Genomic DNA, 19324 nt, shown 5'->3' with positions numbered 1-19324 from the left:
TGACCAGTTTTACATATTCGGCACGACATATATATATATATATATATATATATATATATATATATATATATATATATATATATATATATATATGTATATATATATATATATATATATATATATATATATATATATATATATATATATATATATATATATATATATATATATATATATATATATATATATATATATAATACTATGACTGGAACAAGGGCAATACTGACTGCATATAAGTACAGACATCACACACACAACATACATGTACACATACAGCACTTACTTACAAGTATACTGTACCACTAACATACACGAAGAATGGAAGAGAGGCAGAAGAAAGAACAATGAGTGGAAAGCCTGAATAAGGCAGTGTAGAGGAAATCTCACTTCGTAAGCCTTCCCATTAACATTTTAATGGAACTCCCAACATTTGCATAATCTCAATCGTCTGAACTTTTCTTATAAATGATTTGGGATTGCAGCAGCAGCCGAGTGACCTGATGAGCCTCAGTCCTGGTCACAGTACCTTCCCACCAACCTCCATATGACCTGAGTCTATTACCATCAATCTCCCTTTACCTTCGATAAATTCAGAGGTTTTTCTACTCCTGGAGCTTAGCCATGTGCCAGGCTCGTCTAGTGCTTGCCTGGTCAACCAGGCTGGTGTTGGTGGCCTGCTGTCCCACATATCCATCACAGCCTGGTTGATCTAGCACCTGGTGAAGATACTTGTCCAGTTTCCTCTTGAAGACTACTAGACTGGTTTCAGCAGTGTTTCTGATATACAGTACTCTGTTAAGATGTTGAATAATCTGGGGTCCACAGATGATGATACAGTGTTCCCTTATTGTGCCCACTTCACCCCTGCTTTTCACTGGGTTTATCTTACGCTTCCTCCCATATGTCTTGCTCCAGTATGTTATGGTAGTGTGCTATTTCATGACTGAGCTTTCATTTTTTTTTTTTTGTGTCCACTGACTTTTTTATGCTAAGTGCCAGGCACCTAAAACTGAGAACTACAGAATTTGATTAATAATGTGCATACATATTTTTTTTTTAATAAGCTGGCCATCTCCCACAAAGGCAGGGTGACCCTAAAGAGAAACGCTTTTGCCATCACTAGCTTACGAATATCAATATTAAACAGATTCAAGCCATATTTACAGCAACACAGGGAAAAATTAAATTATTCGGATGAATGAATTTTCCTTATACGTATCAGAGGTTTCAGAATTCACATCAACTCTACGAACCTGATCCCTGTGAAAGGCAGGGTTGCTACGTACACTGTGTTAGTAAAGATGCTGAATTAGACATATGTAACACCTGTGTATCTATGCCTGTAGACATTAACCATCCAGTGGTTTTATCATTACTATACATGGGCATAATATGCAATAAGATCACAGTAAACAAGTGATATCAAATATGCAAAATAACCTCAGTGAAAAAAATTAGTGAAATTCTAATGTGATTTCTCCCATCATCAAGGAATAGTGAAAATAAATGGTATAAAATACCGACACAATGGAAACATAAACACATATGCAGTTTAATGTGATGCTTTATTGACAACGTTTCGCCCACACAGTGGGCTTTTTCAAGTCACAAACAGATCTACCCCCGTACCTTCCACCCCAGGTAGATCTGTTTGTGACTTGAAAAAAGCCCACTGTGTGGGTGAAACGTTGTCAATAAAGGATCACATTAAACTGCATACGTGTTTATGTTTCCATCAAGGAATAGTAAAAATAATAAAAGAGCAGAAGACTTATAAAGCTGAGATTCCATCTCACTTATGACCTCACACACAAAATACAATTGTATTGACAAAGCACTAGATGGTTAAATGTCTACAAGTAAACATACCCAAATGTTTCACATATGTTTAATTCATCATCAGAGATGCTGATATATATACGTATTTTTTTCCATGTGCTGCTTCCTGGCATTAACTTTCTCGGATACTTTTTAAGATATTTTATACTTACTGTTATTACTATATCATGTGAAACTCAATAGATTACCACTATGAAAATAATCACTAATGCAATTAAAAAAAATCTTGGGGTACAGACAGCCATGTTTGAGTGTCAGGATGGTACTGACAGCCACATTCGAGTGCCAGTGGCATTAACAGCAATATCTGAGTCTCAGAATAACACTGGCAGTGATTACTGATTGTCAGGGATGCATTGGTAGCCATGTTTCTGTCAGAAATGCACCAACAGCCAACAATGATTGTCAAGGATGGCACCAGCAGCCATGTTTGTATCAAAGTGCCACTGATACACCAGCCAGTAGGGGAGTTTTTTCTGATGTATTACAAGAAGAAGCAGTGTAAATACTCTGGCATTACACAACATGCAACTAATGAAGACACAGACTCCGCTGGCTCTAGCAAAAACAAGCCGTCAGATTTAAAGCTGAAAATAGCAAACTTTTGAGAGAAAATTCTCAGACAAGGTTTTGGTTTTTCCTGAACATTATCAAGTGACAACTGAGTGAGAGATGGGAAGAAAACCAGAAAGCAGGTCAAAAAAGAGGTCAGGGGAAGTTAGAAGACTGGTCAGGTGACAAAAATATCAGTAAATAAGTCAGGAGGTGAGTACTGTAATTTCCAACATATAAGACGTGCTTTTTTTCCCCACAAAAAAGTCTTGGAAAAATCACCCTGTGCCTTATATGCTCGAGGTCAGGGTCAAGGGTAGACTTTGGGCTGTTGTTTACTAACACTACATTACAAGTGCTCGGAAACATCGTCTTATATGCAGGAAATTATGGTAGTAGTAATAAGTTAATTAGATCACAGAAATTTGTGCACCATATTTTTACATTACATGGAATCATAAATCAAATATGTACTTTCAGTTTTGTTCTGCATTGTCAAACATGAAAACATTTAAAATTATTATCCCTGCAGTACTTACCTTGACTAGGGTTTTTGTATCCTACTTATCAGTGCACACCCGTAACACATTAATCTGAAAATACATCAAACTATATGAGAACTTACAAATGATTACTAAAACCTGTATATAGTGTATAATGTTATCAAAACTTTGCAGATAGAAATTAAGTCATTGACATTTTAGGGTTATCCTAGGTAATTTACACTATATATGATACAGGAGGTCCCCACTTATACAGCAGGTTAGGTTACAGGTTACTGTTGTCAAGTGAAAATCACTGTAAAGTGGAACATAGCCTTTTCTCACTTTCACATGCTTATAAAAGCCTGCTAACATGTTTACACTATCATATACGTATTAGGTGAGCCATAGACCTTGGTCTGAAAAAATGCATATAGTACAATACACACATTACTTATCATAAAATATTTCCAACCTTATTAGGTAATAACGAGTGTTGAATAACTTTATTGTAGGAAGTCCAAATAAATAAAGAATCGGTAAAATTGAAAATCGCTTTGTATTAGCGAAATGTTGTAAAGCAAAGCACTGTGAAGTGGAGCCTGCCTGGAGTACCACTGATTTAGTGTTTCACTGGAAATAACTCAGTGACTTCCTGGTGATTAAAGGCAGTCACCCTTCCAAGGTACTAACAAGACCCAGTGTTGCTTACAGCCACTGACCAGATGAGAAGCAGTGCATTCAGTGCAGTAAGTTTATTTAGATACAGGTACATATAAACACAGTTACATAAATTATCATACATGGCAGCATAACCCAAAATCCAAAAATGTCAAAGTGACTTCTTATTTCCTTTGGGGTGGTGTGGTCACTGACTGTATGGTATTACCTGTAGTAACCATAACAAAACAAGAAATACAGCCAATGATTTATTTTTCCCAACGGCAACATCACAGCATTTGTATGGCTCGATGTGTGTGTGTAACTTTTGGCCACTTTTGTTTAATCTACTGTACATATTTGATTAATTTTGGATATCATATATGTATTTGCAATTTGGAGAGACATTTGAAACGTCATATCCATGTGCCTCTGGCAAGACAGTGATATTGTGAATGATGGTGAAAGTGTTTCTTTTTCAGGTCACCATACCTCAGTGGGAGACAGCCAGCATGTTAAAAAAATAAATAATTAAAAGTAAATTTATACTGCAGTGTTGATAATTGTAGTGGTGTATGAATTTTTATGTGAAAATTTGTCATCATAACTACTGCAAGCGTATACGTATGTATATACATACTATGCTTTACTGGGTTTCCCAAGGATAAAATTTATATAATATACAGTGTTTTTATTTGTAAAATATCTGTATGTAGTCTGTCCTAATGAAAGTCGGTCTTTCATGGTGGCTAAGAAAGTCGAATGTGTAACTTTGACTCAAGAAGTGATTGTTACTGTGTATTGTAGTTTGCTCAGTGGGCCAGTTTTTAAATTCATGCTTCAAAAGGTTTTATTGTCTCAATGAATTATTGCATTTATTGACATTGTGGTATGTTATAAATAAATGTTAAGTCTTTGTTAATAGGCTACAATCTAACCTAACTTAAATAACGTAAATTGAGAAATTTACTTAAAATAATACACAAGAAATTGACCTAGATTTTAGTAAGACATGTTGCTATATACCCTCAGAGCCATTGTACAACTTTTTGCAACTAAAATGTTTTTAGATTTTCCTGATAAAATTTATCTAATCTTAAATTGTTAAAGGATGGTTATATTTGGTTTCAATACTGCTTACTGGGCAGTGTTGGTGATTTAACTCCCAACTTGTAGCTGCAGAGGAGACATGTGTTGACATATCATATGTATCACACAAACCAAATGAACTTTGCCTAACTGTACATAACTGATAATGCAACTGATTACCTTGACAAAATATTTAATCATTCATGACAGATAAGCCAAACATTTTGACATTTTATTGAAACCTCTTCCCACCAGGAATGTTTAGTATCTTCTCCACCAGATACTGAAATAAAACACAGTAAAGAACTCTTGCATGACATTACTGTATCATCAACAAAAGTAATGGATACAGGAGGGTCCCGCTTTACAGTGCTTTGTTATATAGCGTTTTGCTAATGCGGCAGCTTTCAATCATACCTATTCTTCATTTATTCAGATATACCTTTATGTTTAATGACTTTCAAGTCTTTCCACTCCCAGAGCCCAGCCATGGGTCAGGCACTTGCTATAACCTAAGGATGATAATATTTTATTAGTAGTGTGTATACTGTAGATGTTTAGGCCTAGTTCTATTGCTCATTTAATATATGATAGCGTAAACATGCTATCAGGCTTTTATATGCGTTTGAAGGTGGAAAAAAGGACTATGATTCACTTTACAGCAATTTTTGCTTTACAGCGGTAGTCCAGAACCTAACCTGTTCTATAAGCAGGGCTCTCCTATACAGCAGTAACCTGGAAGACAAGATAAGATAAGATTTCATTTGGATTTTTAACCCTGGAGGGTTAGCCACCCAGGATAACCCAAGAAAGTCAGTGCATCATCGAGGACTGTCTAACTTATTTCCATTGGGGTCCTTAATCTTGTCCCCCAGGATGCGACCCACACCAGTCAACTAACACCCAGGTACCTATTTGCTGCTAGGTGAACAGGACAACAGGTGTAAGGAAAAAGTGTCGAAATGTTTCCACCTGCCGGGAATCGAACCCGGGCCCTCCGTGTGTGAAGCGGAAGCTTTAGCCACCAGGCCACCGGACTAACCTGATGTATAAGCAGGGCTCTCCTATATACATGTAGCAACTACACAGATACTGCAGTGTTAAACAACTCAAAATATGAAATATGTATTAAAGATTATATTGTACGTTCAATCCGAGGAAGGGGAGAACAGGTTCAATCCGAGGAAGGGAATTAGAGGCTCAATCCAGGGAAGGGGAGAACAGGTTCAATCCAAGGAAGGGGAGAACAGGTTCAATCCTAGGAAGGCGAGAACAAGTTCAATCCAAGGAAGGGGAGAACAGGTTCAATCCAAGGAAGGGGAGAACAGGTTCAATCCTAGGAAGGCAAGAACAAGTTCAATCCAAGGAAGGGGAGAACTGGTTCAATCCTAGGAAGGGGCAAACAGGTTCAATCCTAGGAAGGGGAGAACAGGTTCAATCCAAGGAAGGGGAGAACAGGTTCAATCCAAGGAAGGGGAGAACAGGTTCAATCCAAGGAAGGGGAGAACAGGTTCAATCCAAGGAAGGGGAGAACAGGTTCAATCCAAGGAAGGGGAGAACAGGTTCAATCCAAGGAAGGGGAGAACAGGTTCAATCCAAGGAAGGGGAGAACAGGTTCAATCCTAGGAAGGGGCAAACAGGTTCAATCCTAGGAAGGGGAGAACAGGTTCAATCCAAGGAAGGGAAGAACAGGTTCAATCCAAGGAAGGGGAGAACAGGTTCAATCCAAGGAAGGGGAGAACAGGTTCAATCCAAGGAAAGGGAGAACAGGTTCAATCCAAGGAAGGGGAGAACAGGTTCAATCCAAGGAAGGGGAGAACAGGTTCAATCCTAGGAAGGGGCAAACAGGTTCAATCCTAGGAAGGGGAGAACAGGTTCAATCCAAGGAAGGGGAGAACAGGTTCAATCCAAGGAAGGGGAGAACAGGTTCAATCCAAGGAAGGGGAGAACAGGTTCAATCCAAGAAAGGGGAGAACAGGTTCAATCCAAGGAAGGGGAGAACAGGTTCAATCCAAGGAAGGGGAGAACAGGTTCAATCCAAGGAAGGGGAGAACAGGTTCAATCCAAGGAAGGGGAGAACAGTTTCAATCCAAGGAAGGGGAGAACAGGTTCAATCCAAGGAAGGGGAGAACAGGTTCAATCCAAGGAAGGGGAGAACAGGTTCAATCCAAGGAAGGGGAGAACAGGTTCAATCCTAGGAAGGGGCAAACAGGTTCAATCCTAGGAAGGGGAGAACAGGTTCAATCCAAGGAAGGGGAGAACAGGTTCAATCCAAGGAAGGGGAGAACAGGTTCAATCCTAGGAAGGGGAGAACAGGTTCAATCCAAGGAAGGGGAGAACAGGTTCAATCCAAGGAAGGGGAGAACAGGTTCAATCCAAGGAAGGGGAGAACAGGTTCAATCCTAGGAAGGGGCAAACAGGTTCAATCCTAGGAAGGGGAGAACAGGTTCAATCCAAGGAAGGGAAGAACAGGTTCAATCCAAGGAAGGGGAGAACAGGTTCAATCCAAGGAAGGGGAGAACAGGTTCAATCCAAGGAAAGGGAGAACAGGTTCAATCCAAGGAAGGGGAGAACAGGTTCAATCCAAGGAAGGGGAGAACAGGTTCAATCCAAGGAAGGGGAGAACAGGTTCAATCCAATCCAAGGAAGGGGAGAACAGGTTCAATCCAAGGAAGGGGAGAACAGGGAAAGGGGAGAACAGGTTCAATCCAAGGAAGGGGAGAACAGGTTCAATCCAAGGAAGGGGAGAACAGGTTCAATCCAAGGAAGGGAGAACAGGTTCAATCCAGAACAGTTTCAATCCAAGGAAGGGGAGAACAGGTTCAATCCAAGGAAGGGGAGAACAGGTTCAATCCAAGGAAGGGGAGAACAGGTTCAATCCAAGGAAGGGGAGAACAGGTTCAATCCTAGGAAGGGGCAAACAGGTTCAATCCTAGGAAGGGGAGAACAGGTTCAATCCAAGGAAGGGGAGAACAGGTTCAATCCAAGGAAGGGGAGAACAGGTTCAATCCAAGGAAGGGGAGAACAGGTTCAATCCAAGAGAGGGGAGAACAGTTTCAATCCAAGGAAGGGGAGAACAGGTTCAATCCAAGGAAGGGGAGAACAGGTTCAATCCAAGGAAGGGGAGAACAGGTTCAATCCTAGGAAGGGGCAAACAGGTTCAATCCTAGGAAGGGGAGAACAGGTTCAATCCAAGGAAGGGGAGAACAGGTTCAATCCAAGGAAGGGGAGAACAGGTTCAATCCAAGGAAGGGGAGAACAGGTTCAATCAAAGGAAGGGGAGAACAGGTTCAATCCAAGGAAGGGGAGAACAGGTTCAATCCAAGGAAGGGGAGAACAGGTTCAATCCTAGGAAGGGGCAAACAGGTTCAATCCTAGGAAGGGGAGAACAGGTTCAATCCAAGGAAGGGGAGAACAGGTTCAATCCAAGGAAGGGGAGAACAGGTTCAATCCAAGGAAGGGGAGAACAGGTTCAATCCAAGAAAGGGGAGAACAGGTTCAATCCAAGGAAGGGGAGAACAGGTTCAATCCAAGGAAGGGGAGAACAGGTTCAATCCAAGGAAGGGGAGAACAGGTTCAATCCAAGGAAGGGGAGAACAGGTTCAATCCTAGGAAGGGGCAAACAGGTTCAATCCTAGGAAGGGGAGAACAGGTTCAATCCAAGGAAGGGGAGAACAGGTTCAATCCTAGGAAGGGGAGAACAGGTTCAATCCAAGGAAGGGGAGAACAGGTTCAATCCAAGGAAGGGGAGAACAGGTTCAATCCAAGGAAGGGGAGAACAGGTTCAATCCAAGAAAGGGGAGAACAGGTTCAATCCAAGGAAGGGGAGAACAGGTTCAATCCAAGGAAGGGGAGAACAGGTTCAATCCAAGGAAGGGGAGAACAGGTTCAATCCAAGGAAGGGGAGAACAGGTTCAATCCTAGGAAGGGGCAAACAGGTTCAATCCTAGGAAGGGGAGAACAGGTTCAATCCAAGGAAGGGGAGAACAGGTTCAATCCAAGGAAGGGGAGAACAGGTTCAATCCTAGGAAGGGGAGAACAGGTTCAGTCCAAGAAAGAGGAGAGGTTCAATCAAACTGGAGAAGAGGCTCAATCCAAGAAAGGGTAGAAGAGGTTCAACTCCCTGGATCAAGAACCCCCGCGAGGATCATCAACACGTAACATGGCAGCCTCCACACTCAGTCACGTTTCCAACAATTTCAACACCAATTTACGCCTCAATACCGCCAATACTACTCCCACCTGACCACCATACTATTCCTGCAACTAAACTATCATAGTACACGGAAAATAGACGCTCAGGGAAGATTATATAGTGAAATATTTACCCCGAGTGAGAGCCAACAACTCAAGATTACACTAACAAAACAAACTCACCAACACAAACAATAAGTTCACTACTTGACTAACTTATTAAATATTTATTAAATATTTATTACCATCTTTAAGGTGTTTTTTATATTGTAAGTTATTTATTGGTGATGATAATGAGGTTGAAATAATGGGGTGATAATGCTGCTGTAGCCTCAGGTAGAGGAAAATAACTTGGGATGTTGATCGCTTATGTGTTGATGCAACTAAAACTGGTACATGGTGTTATGCTTATTAATACTAGTGATGATAATGATGATTATTGATGCTGATGATGATAATACCGTTGATGATTATTGATGATTTATCATTGATGGTGACGATTGATGATAATTATGCTGATGATATACTAATATCAGTGATAATTATGATCATTGATGCTAATAATGATTGATGATAATTCTGAGTGATATACTTATTAATATCAGTGATTATGACTCATAATAATTATTGATGATAAATATTAATGATTATTGATGATTATGATATTTTTTGATGATTGATAGTATGATAATGATTCATGATTATAATGACTGATAATGATGTTTGATGATGATGTATGACTGGAAAACTATCCTGTATGATGGTGTATGACAGGAAAATCATCCTGTATGATGGTTTATGACAGAAAAATCATCCTGTATGATGGTGTATGACAAAAATCATCCTGTATGATGGTGTATGACAGGAAAATCATCCTCTATGATGGTGTATGACAGAAAAATCATCCTGTATGATGGTGTATGACAGAAAAATCATCCTGTATGATGGTGTATGACAGGAAAATCATCCTCTATGATGGTGTATGACAGAAAATTATTATTACAATCAAGGGGGAAGCGCTAAACCCGGAGGATTATACAGCGCCTGGGGGGGGATGTGGAAGGCATTCAGGCTTAATTTGGGGAACTGGAGCACAGATCCAATTCCCTAAATCAAGACCCCCTCACCAACATCAAGGAACCTTCCTTGAGGGGTATGACAGAAAAATCATCCTGTATGATGGTGTATGACAGGAAAAAGGATATACAGTATTGACCAAGATGTGTATTTCTCCGAGTATATACAGTGAGAGTTTACTTTAATCTGTATTTTAGTGATTGAAGGTATTCTTGTCTGGTGGTGTAAAGGTAACATGCAGACCTGAATGACCCTCATGTAGTTGACAGGCTTTAAACTCGATTAATGAACCAACGAAACCAACACAAATACAACAAGCACTTCCGCACACAGTTAAAATAAGTTGCATTAGTTGTTCTCACAGGCATCCTGATAATTATAAAATTCATGGTAGGTGAAAAAGTCCAGGCACGAGAGCAGTTAAAACAGGGTCCACAGTGAGCTGCACACCATAAGTCAAATTACACTATTCATGGTGGGTGTGGAGGAGGGAATGTTAAATCTACTTTTATATCACTGAGGATTATAATATAAAGGAAGCACTAAACCCACTAGGGTCATACAGCGTTATATCACCTAGGAAATAGGCAAGCAGGCATGATCCACAGAGGATAGGTCTAATTCCTTGGGTTGAAGAACCCTTCATTAACATCAAGGCACCTTCCTTAGGCTTAAAGGAATGTCATAGAACGAGGATCAGGAGTACCTGTAAACAGGTGGCTATGGGGAAGTTACACATGATCCTTGATCAAGAGATCAGTCTTTATGCAGGACATTCATTTTATCATTATACGAAGTTACACAGTGGTGTAATATTGGATAATGCCCGTGTCAGAAGTTTTGCTCTGGTCCTGGGCTTTCTAATTATCAGTCACATGAAAAGGAAAGGCAATCCTTTCCAATGGGGCATCATTTTGTTTGCGATTTGATATAAATTCTACATGCCTCTATAATGCTGCTGTGTGGAGATTTTGAATCTCTTTATGCACTGCCTAGAAGTGGGCTTTAAGCATACTATTGCTGCAGCCCTGCAAGTCATTATTCCCATATTATGATGCATTCACTAATTGCACCAAACCCATGCAGGTCAATGTTGCAAGGTATAGGGAGCAAAGGGAAATATTTTTGAACTAAAAAACATAAGCCAGAGTTGGCACAATAAGTTTGTTTCAGCTGTCCATCACCAGACTCATTTACTCAAGATGTTAAGTTTTCCCTTGAAATGGGGTTGTTCCTTGGAAACTCCTTTACTGTCACCTGTCACAGAATCAAGGAATAAAGAAAAGTACTCAGGGATAAATATCTTGAAGCAATCACTTCCACCCACTCTTACCTTAAATCTTTTATTCCTAAACAGTATGTCCACAACTTACATTAATTTATTCCTGAAAATTGTTTGCATGTCAACTGTTCAGAATCCTGAACCTATTCTCCCAGGAATGTCAATGAGATTATTCCATTCAAGAGCTAAACCCATAGGGGTCATACAGCACCTGAGGGTAGGGAAGCACATGTCAAATCTTTCAATCAAATAATCAGCCCCAATGATGGTATTTAACTTTTGAAAACCCTTACACTAGTGTTCTCATTAAAAACAGTGTTCTGTCCACGTATCTTCCTTCAATGCAAAAAAGATATCAAAGATAGAAGTATGTAAGCAACATTTGTCACTAAGTACATTTAAACTACTAGGGATCACCTCAGTCCTCTAAATGTACTCTTTAAAACAGATACGCTTCATTATTTATACATAATAAACACTCAAAAGCCAGATGACTAATCTGTACACTATGGGTGAAAAAAAACACAAAAGACCACTTCTAAAATCCGAGTCAAGCTACTTTTTTTTTTTTTTTTTTTTTTTAACTTACTGCCAGTTACTATAAGAAATATTGCTGGCATATTTCTAAGATATTCTTTGACTTGTACAAAACATGACATCCTGGGTACAAAAGCTTTCCCTAAACCTCTAGATATTCTATGATATAAACTCAGGTCACCTGGATTGAAAGAGTATAAAGATAGAATCACTTAAATATAAAAGCTTTATTTAGGGAATGCCATATTTTTACATACTGTAAGTGAATTAATTCTAGTTATACTGGTTTAAAACAATGTCTGTATGTATAATAAAAACATTTTTACAAAACAAATGTATATCTTTAAAAGCTTTAATTACACAGCATAACTAAAAATAGGTAAAAAAAAAAAAAAAAAAAAAATCAAAATCGTATGACTATATTAGGAAGATTTCTCTGTACATAACTCCAAGCTTTATTGAGTTGCTGAAAAAATGAAGGCTTACTCATTCTGTAGAAAAAAAAAATATACTGCAAACAAAAACAAATCATGAAATTGTCAACTACACGCTGAAAATTTTTGACCAAACATTTATGTGGAACATTATTAAAGCTTTGTACTCATTATATAATACAAATATACGGTAACAGACTATGAATATTAGTAGTATGTACTCTTAGCCAGCGTACATGAATTTGCACAGAACATCTAAGTGCATCCTCAAAATAAATGTTCTTTTGTTCAATCATTCCTTAGAACAATTCTCACATTTATACATAGGAACCTGTAGGCACCCCTGCCAACAGACTTTTGCTATACTATATACAATAAAGTTACCCTAACTTAGTTATGTATCTTCAGCTGTGTTTCTGGATTTTAAATAATGATGAAAACAGTCAATAAGAAATGAATATTGCAGTTTGTCAATCAATATGGAGAAGAGCGATTCTTTAGCATCTGCATCCAAGTGGTCGACCAAAGATTCGAGGAATGCCGGGTTTTCGTTTGCTCTCGTGCAAACTGATTTTATAATACCTGGGTTCAAATCTGAAAAACAAAAAAAGAAAATAGATAACATTAGATAAGAACGATGTAGTTTGCAAATTAAAACAGTGCTGTGCAAGGTGTAGTGACATTATATATAGTCATTACCATGCTCACACACCAGCAGCACTGCAAATCCCCAAAATCACTATTATTACTAAAGGGTTATAACTGACCATAATTTTTAAAGGGCTGGACTGGTAAACCAGTGGAAGGCCTCGGTCAGATGACCAAAAGCTCCAGCCAGCAGCGGGTCATCATATGACTAAAACCTACATTAGGAAACACTTGTCCTGTTTCCTGACGAACCTTACCTAACCCAAAACCACTAGCCTCTAATATTATCTGACACACTCCCATATGCCTGTTAGTTGTTCAAGCCACTATTTCTCCAAACTTCCTTCACTTTGCAAATACATCCTCTTGGTCAATCTATCTGGTTCCATCATTTCTAAATGACAAAACCAGCTTAATAATGCCCGAATTCTCTCTTTTGTATTATCAGTGTTTCATACTGCAACATTCAGAGACCATGTCTCACACCTACACAATTTTTAGCACCATCATTTTTATATATTCCCCTTTTTGCATCCAATGAAAAACTGCCTTCTTCTAACACTACAGCATTCTAGCCTTCTTACCTTTTTATTCTAGCATTCAAGTTGTCTTTCCCATACTAAATGCCAATACATCCATTCCCAAATACATTAAATTCCTTCATACTCTCTCCCTGCAATCTTGATAAATTCACTGCCTAGACTTTTTTTTACTCTCACCACTATATTCTTTTCTGTCTTATTGCTCCCTTAAAAGCTCTCCTTCCTGAATCCGCATCATTCTTCGGCAATTCTACTAGGGGATATAATTTTGGAAAATTTGGAAACTATTTTTCGAACAGTATATATATATATAAATGTATATTTTTTTAACACGTTAGCTGTTTCCCACCAAGCCAGGGTGACTCAAAAAAGAAAAAAACACTTTCATCATCACTCATACATAATCACCGCCTTTGCAGAGGCACTCAGATACGACAGCTTAGATGTCCCCCCAAATTGCCAATATCCCAAACCCCTCCTTTAAAGTCCAGGCACTGTACTTCCCATTTCCAGGACTCGGGTCAGGCTAACTGGACTTGATATATGTATCACCTACTTCAACTACAGGAAACACGAACTCCTTCCCCGTCGAACTCAGGACAGCCGATACCCGCGCATACATCCCAATCTCCAAAACAACAAATGCCTTGGGTGTAACCCTAGACCACTGCCTACGCATAAACAATCACATTTCCACAAAACGTGCCATTGCTAGTAAGGCTTTTTCAAAGCTATTCAAGCTAAGGCAAGTGTCCACACGAACCAAACTTCACCTCTATAAATCCCTCATTTGGCCCTTAATCTCTTACTGCCCTTTAGCCCTCTCCCTAGCAGCTAAGACAAACAGACTAAAACTACAGCATGTCCAGAACAAAGCTCTACGCTGGGTGTTTGATGTGAGCTGGAATGACTTCCTCACGAGCGAGGCCATCCACAGCCAAGCAAACATCTCTGCACTGAATGTGTTCTGGAAAACGCTCAGCGACAAACAGATAGACACACGACATGACCACTGGACCTCTTACCTCGACGAGGATATACGCAGACCTCAAAACACACACGACCTATTCTACTCTATACTACCCCCTGACTCAAATCCCTTATACAGTAGACCCCCGCATAACGATGGCATCACATAGCGATTTTTCCGCATACCGATTACTTTTATCGCAAAATTTTTGCCGCGCATACCGATTAAAAACCCGCTTACCGATTTTCGTCCGAGACGCGTCCAATGTGCCCTCAGCCAGCCTCACATGTGCCGGCCGTCCCATTGTTTACCAGCCAGCCTCCGCGGTAACATCCAAGCATACACTCGGAATATTTCGTATTATTACAGTATTTTCGGTGCTGTTTCTGGAAAATAAGTGACCATGGGCCCCAAGAAAGCTTCTAGTGCCAACCCTACACCTCAAAGAGTAAGAATTACTATAGAAATGAAGAAAGAGATAATTGATAAGTATGAAAGTGGAGTGCGTATAGCCGACCTAGTCAAGCTGTACAAGAAACCCCAATCAACCATCGCTACTATTGTGGGCACCAGAAAGACAATCAAGGAAGCTGTTCTTGCCAAAGGTTCAACTGTGTTTCATCACCGAATCTTCAATAAAAGTAAGTGTCATTTAATTGTGCATGCCTTTTTCAGTTTGTGTGTATTAAAATTAACATTTCATGTGGTTTTTTTCATACTTTTGGGCGTCTTGCACGGATTAATTTTATTTCCATTATTTCTTATGGGGAAAATTCATTCGCATAACGATTATTTCGCATAACAATTATCCCTCTTGCACGGATTAAAATCGTTAACCGGGGGTCCACTGTATAAGTAAAACTGTTTGCAACCCAAGAAAACCAACCTGTATTTACAGGTGGGGACCTTAACCCGTAGACAGTCCAAACGTATATATACGTTCACTACCATACTGCCCCAACTTTTTTGAGAGAAAAAAAAAACATTGTTGTTTTTTAATAGGAAAAAAGAGCATATGGTACCCAGGCATCCCCAATTATTTTAATATGGTGCACAGTGAGTGCTCACACCCATTCTCACATGTCTAGGCGACTCAGGCTTATCATGGCAATGTTAAATGTAGGACATATAAAACGTATATATACGTTTGGGGCACTAGCGGTAAAAACGTATATATACGTTCAGACCGTTTACGGGTTAAATGACATTCATTTTTAATGTTCTTATTACTTTTCCTTTTATATCCATGGGGAAGTGGAATAAGAATCTTTCCTCCGTAAGCCATGTATGTTGTAAAAGTCAACTAAAATGCCGGGCACAATAGGCTAGTAACCCCTTTTCCTGTAATAATTACCAAAAAGAATAAGAAAATTGTAGGGGTTTGGGATATTGGCAGTTTGGAGGGATATGTTGTGTATCTTTATACGTATATGCTTCTAAATTATTGTATTCTGGGCACCTCTGCAAAAACAGTGATTGTGTGTGAATGAGGTAAAAGTATTGAATGATGATGAAAGTATTTTCTTTTTGAGTCACCCTGCCTCAGTGAGAGATGACCGACTTGTTGAAAAACAAAAAAATATACATGAAAAGGAGGAAGGAATTCAAGGAAAAACGTGTAGTTCCTTTATATGAGATAAAAAAAAGAAAGCCAAGAGAAAGAATTGCAGGGGAATAAGCCTTTTGAGTATACTGTACTGGCTAAGCCTTTGGAGTATGCCAGGTAGTGTAAGGCAGCATTATAGCTACAAGTCAAAAGAAACAAAGTAATGTATTTTTAAATATTCTACCTTGTGTAACTTTTTTTTTTTTTTTTTATTATCACACTGGCCGATTCCCACCAAGGCAGGGTGGCCCGAAAAAGAAAAACTTTCGCCATCATTCACTCCATCACTGTCTTACCAGAAGGGTGCTTTACACTACAGTTTTTAAACTGCAACATTAACACCCCTCCTTCAGAGTGCAGGCACTGTACTTCCCATCTCCAGGACTCAAGTCTGGCCTGCCGGTTTCCCTGAACCCCTTCATAAATGTTACTTTGCTCACACTCCAACAGCACGTCAAGTATTAAAAACCATTTGTCTCCATTCACTCCTATCAAACACGCTCACGCATGCCTGCTGGAAGTCCAAGCCCATCGCACACAAAACCTCCTTTAGCCCCTCCCTCTAACCTTTCCTAGGCCGACCCCTACCCCGCCTTCCTTCCACTACAGACTGATACACTCTTGAAGTCACTCTGTTTCGCTCCATTCTCTCTACATGTCCGAACCACCTCAACAACCCTTCATCAGCCCTCTGGACAACAGTTTTGGTAATCCCGCACCTCCTCCTAACTTCCAAACTACGAATTCTCTGCATTATATTCACACCACACATGACATTTCTTCTGCCTCCAGCCTTCTCCTCGCTGCAACATTCATCATCCATGCTTCACACCCATATAAGAGCGTTGGTAAAACTATACTCTCATACATTCCCCTCTTTGCCTCCAAGGACAAAGTTCTTTGTCTCCACAGACTCCTAAGTGCACCACTCACCCTTTTCCCCTCATCAATTCTATGATTCACCTCATCTTTCATAGACCCATCCGCTGACACGTCCACTCCCAAATATCTGAATACATTAACCTCCTCCATACCCTCTCCCTCCAATCTGATATCCAATCTTTCATCACCTAATTTTTTTGTTATCCTCATAACCTTACTCTTTCCTGTATTCACTTTTAATTTTCTTCTTTTGCATACCCTACCAAATTCATCCACCAATCTCTGCAACTTCTCTTCAGAATCTCCAAAGAGCACAGTGTCATCAGCAAAGAGCAACTGTGACAACTCCCACTTTATGTGTGATTCTTTATCTTTTAACTCCACGCCTCTTGCCAAGACCCTCGCATTTACTTCTCTTACAACCCCATCTATAAATATATTAAACAACCACGGTGACATCACACATCCTTGTCTAAGGCCTACTTTTACTGGGAAATAATTTCCCTCTTTCCTACATACTCTAACTTGAGCCTCACTATCCTCGTAAAAACTCTTCACTGCTTTCAGTAACCTACCTCCTACACCACACACTTGCAACATCTGCCACATTGCCCCCCTATCCACCCTGTCATACGCCTTTTCCAAATCCATAAATGCCACAAAGACCTCTTTAGCCTTATTAAATGCTGTTCACTTATGTGTTTCACTGTAAACACCTGGTCCACACACCCCCTACCTTTCTTAAAGCCTCCTTGTTCATCTGCTATCCTATTCTCTGTCTTACTCTTAATTCTTTCAATAATAACTCTACCATACACTTTACCAGGTACACTCAACAAACTTATCCCCTTATAATTTTTGCACTCACTTTTGTCCCCTTTGCCTTTATACAAAGGAACTATGCATGCTCTCTGCCAATCCCTAGGTACCTTGGTACCTAGGTACCTTGTGTAATTAGTACCATGAATGTTAAAAACTTGCATTAAAAAAATACTGAATATAAACAAAATATTTACCATCGAGCAAAGTATCTAAGGGCGTGACATCTTCATCCATCCCGAGAATATCCACTCTGTTACTCTCTCTATTTTCACTGGTTTCCTCATTCTCCAGGTTGTTATCCGCAGATTTTCCACTTTCCAGCAAATGCACTTGGTTGTTGGGCTGCTGATTTTCTTTGTCTTCACGGTCAACCTCTCCAAATATTTCACTTAACTGAGCTTCAACATCATCCAACACAGATTCTGATGATGTCTTGCCTTCTCTTTAAGTGAGAAATTCACTAATTAGCATTTATTTATAAAAAATACTATTTTAATGTAATAACAAGCATTAAAAAATTAGAATCAACCTCATAGCAGAAGGAAATCAGATCACAGTTTTCTCTCTGGATTTCAGTGGAAAGTATTATGAAACTGAATCAATGGTAAAAATTTGGATGGAGAAAATATTACACAATGCAAAATGTAGAGATAAACCTCCAGTGTACAATGATGCCTATCAATCAAGAAATTTTTTTTTATTCCTGCAACAGTAGTAACAAAAGGGGTAGAGAGAGAAATCTAAGTGATAGTGAATGTTACCTTCTGGTCATCTTGCCTGGGTAAAAAAAAAAAAAAAATAACAGTAAGTTAAGGGTAATATTTTGTGAAGGGATTCAGGGAAACTGGTTAGCCAGACTTGAGAAGTACAATGCCTGCACTTTAAATGAAGGGTTTGGGATATTTGTTGTCCAGAGTGACATTTAAACTGTCGTATTCTGCAGACCTCGGCAAAAACTGATTATGTGTGAATGATGGTGAAAGTGTTTCTTTTTTCGGTCACCCTGCCTTGGTGGAAGATGAATAATAGACTTGTTTACACAAGTGTGGTCAATGAAAGAAAAAGACAGAGGCTGAGAGAAACCCATAATACTAAGGGGAAGAACAGAATCATTGAAAAAAAAAAAAAGCCACCCCACTGAATGGGATATACTACAACTTATTAGTGCTTAATCATAACATCTTTAATGCATGTCTCTGACTTATAAGACTATACAGAAAAGCCAAACATCAACTTTCAAAATTAAGAAATCTTACTTTAATTCCGTTTCTTCATATTTCTTGAGAATTTTTATAGTTGCAGCAATTTTTGGGGCACGTACTGGCAACTTGTTGACGTCAGCCTCAGTTAGATGACTTAACTGACCGACAGTATGCACTCCAAGTTCCCCAAGAATAGACATTAGGCCCTCAACCCTGGAGAAAATAAATGAAAAACAAAAAATGTAAATTTGTAGAAAATATTCAATTTATCAAGTTTTATCACTTGAAAAAGACATGAAGCTTACTATATTTCCTAAATATACTTACAGTTTTCTAAGTTACTTTCAAAAATTTGGTTTTATGAGGATAGTGAGACTCAGGTTAGGATGTGTAGGAGAGAGGGAGATTATTTCCTGGTAAAAGAAGGTCTTAGACAGTGATGTGTAATGTCACCATGGTTGTTCAATATACATGTATTTATAGATGTAGCTGTAAAAGAAGTACAC

General features: G+C 39.1%; 2 protein-coding genes across 15 annotated transcripts in view; both read right to left on the bottom strand.

Annotated features, from left to right (window-relative positions):
- ZnT63C (zinc transporter 63C) overlaps positions 1–9164 on the bottom strand; it is a 207291-nt gene extending 198127 nt beyond the window's left edge. For 4 of the 11 annotated variants that reach the window (XM_070102694.1, XM_070102696.1, XM_070102678.1 and 1 more), the window contains exons 1-2: positions 8951–9010; positions 2931–2984 (exon numbers count right to left, since the gene is read on the bottom strand). The gene's annotated coding sequence lies outside the window, so the exon portion shown is untranslated. Of the gene's footprint in view, positions 1–2930; positions 2985–4674; positions 4783–8950; positions 9011–9061 lie in introns of those variants that run through there. The other 7 variants (XM_070102679.1, XM_070102683.1, XM_070102691.1 and 4 more) reach the window with 5 other exon arrangements.
- Positions 9165–11920: 2756 nt separating this feature from the next.
- The window catches only part of LOC128702130 (telomere-associated protein RIF1), a 36221-nt gene continuing 28817 nt past the window's right edge, over positions 11921–19324 (bottom strand). For all 4 annotated transcript variants that reach the window (XM_053796166.2, XM_053796168.2, XM_053796170.2 and 1 more), the window contains 3 exons: positions 18873–19031; positions 17811–18058; positions 11921–12740 (listed from right to left, as the gene is read on the bottom strand). In XM_053796166.2, coding sequence (XP_053652141.1) covers positions 12541–12740; positions 17811–18058; positions 18873–19031 — 607 coding nt within the window. In that variant the 3' untranslated portion in view covers positions 11921–12540. The remainder of the gene's footprint in view (positions 12741–17810; positions 18059–18872; positions 19032–19324) is intronic.

Source organism: Cherax quadricarinatus, chromosome 83 (genome assembly GCF_038502225.1).
Source record: "Cherax quadricarinatus isolate ZL_2023a chromosome 83, ASM3850222v1, whole genome shotgun sequence".
NCBI lineage: Eukaryota > Metazoa > Arthropoda > Malacostraca > Decapoda > Parastacidae > Cherax > Cherax quadricarinatus.
The sequence above is the reverse complement of the archived record's forward strand: the minus strand, read 5'-3'. Positions and strand labels throughout refer to the sequence as shown.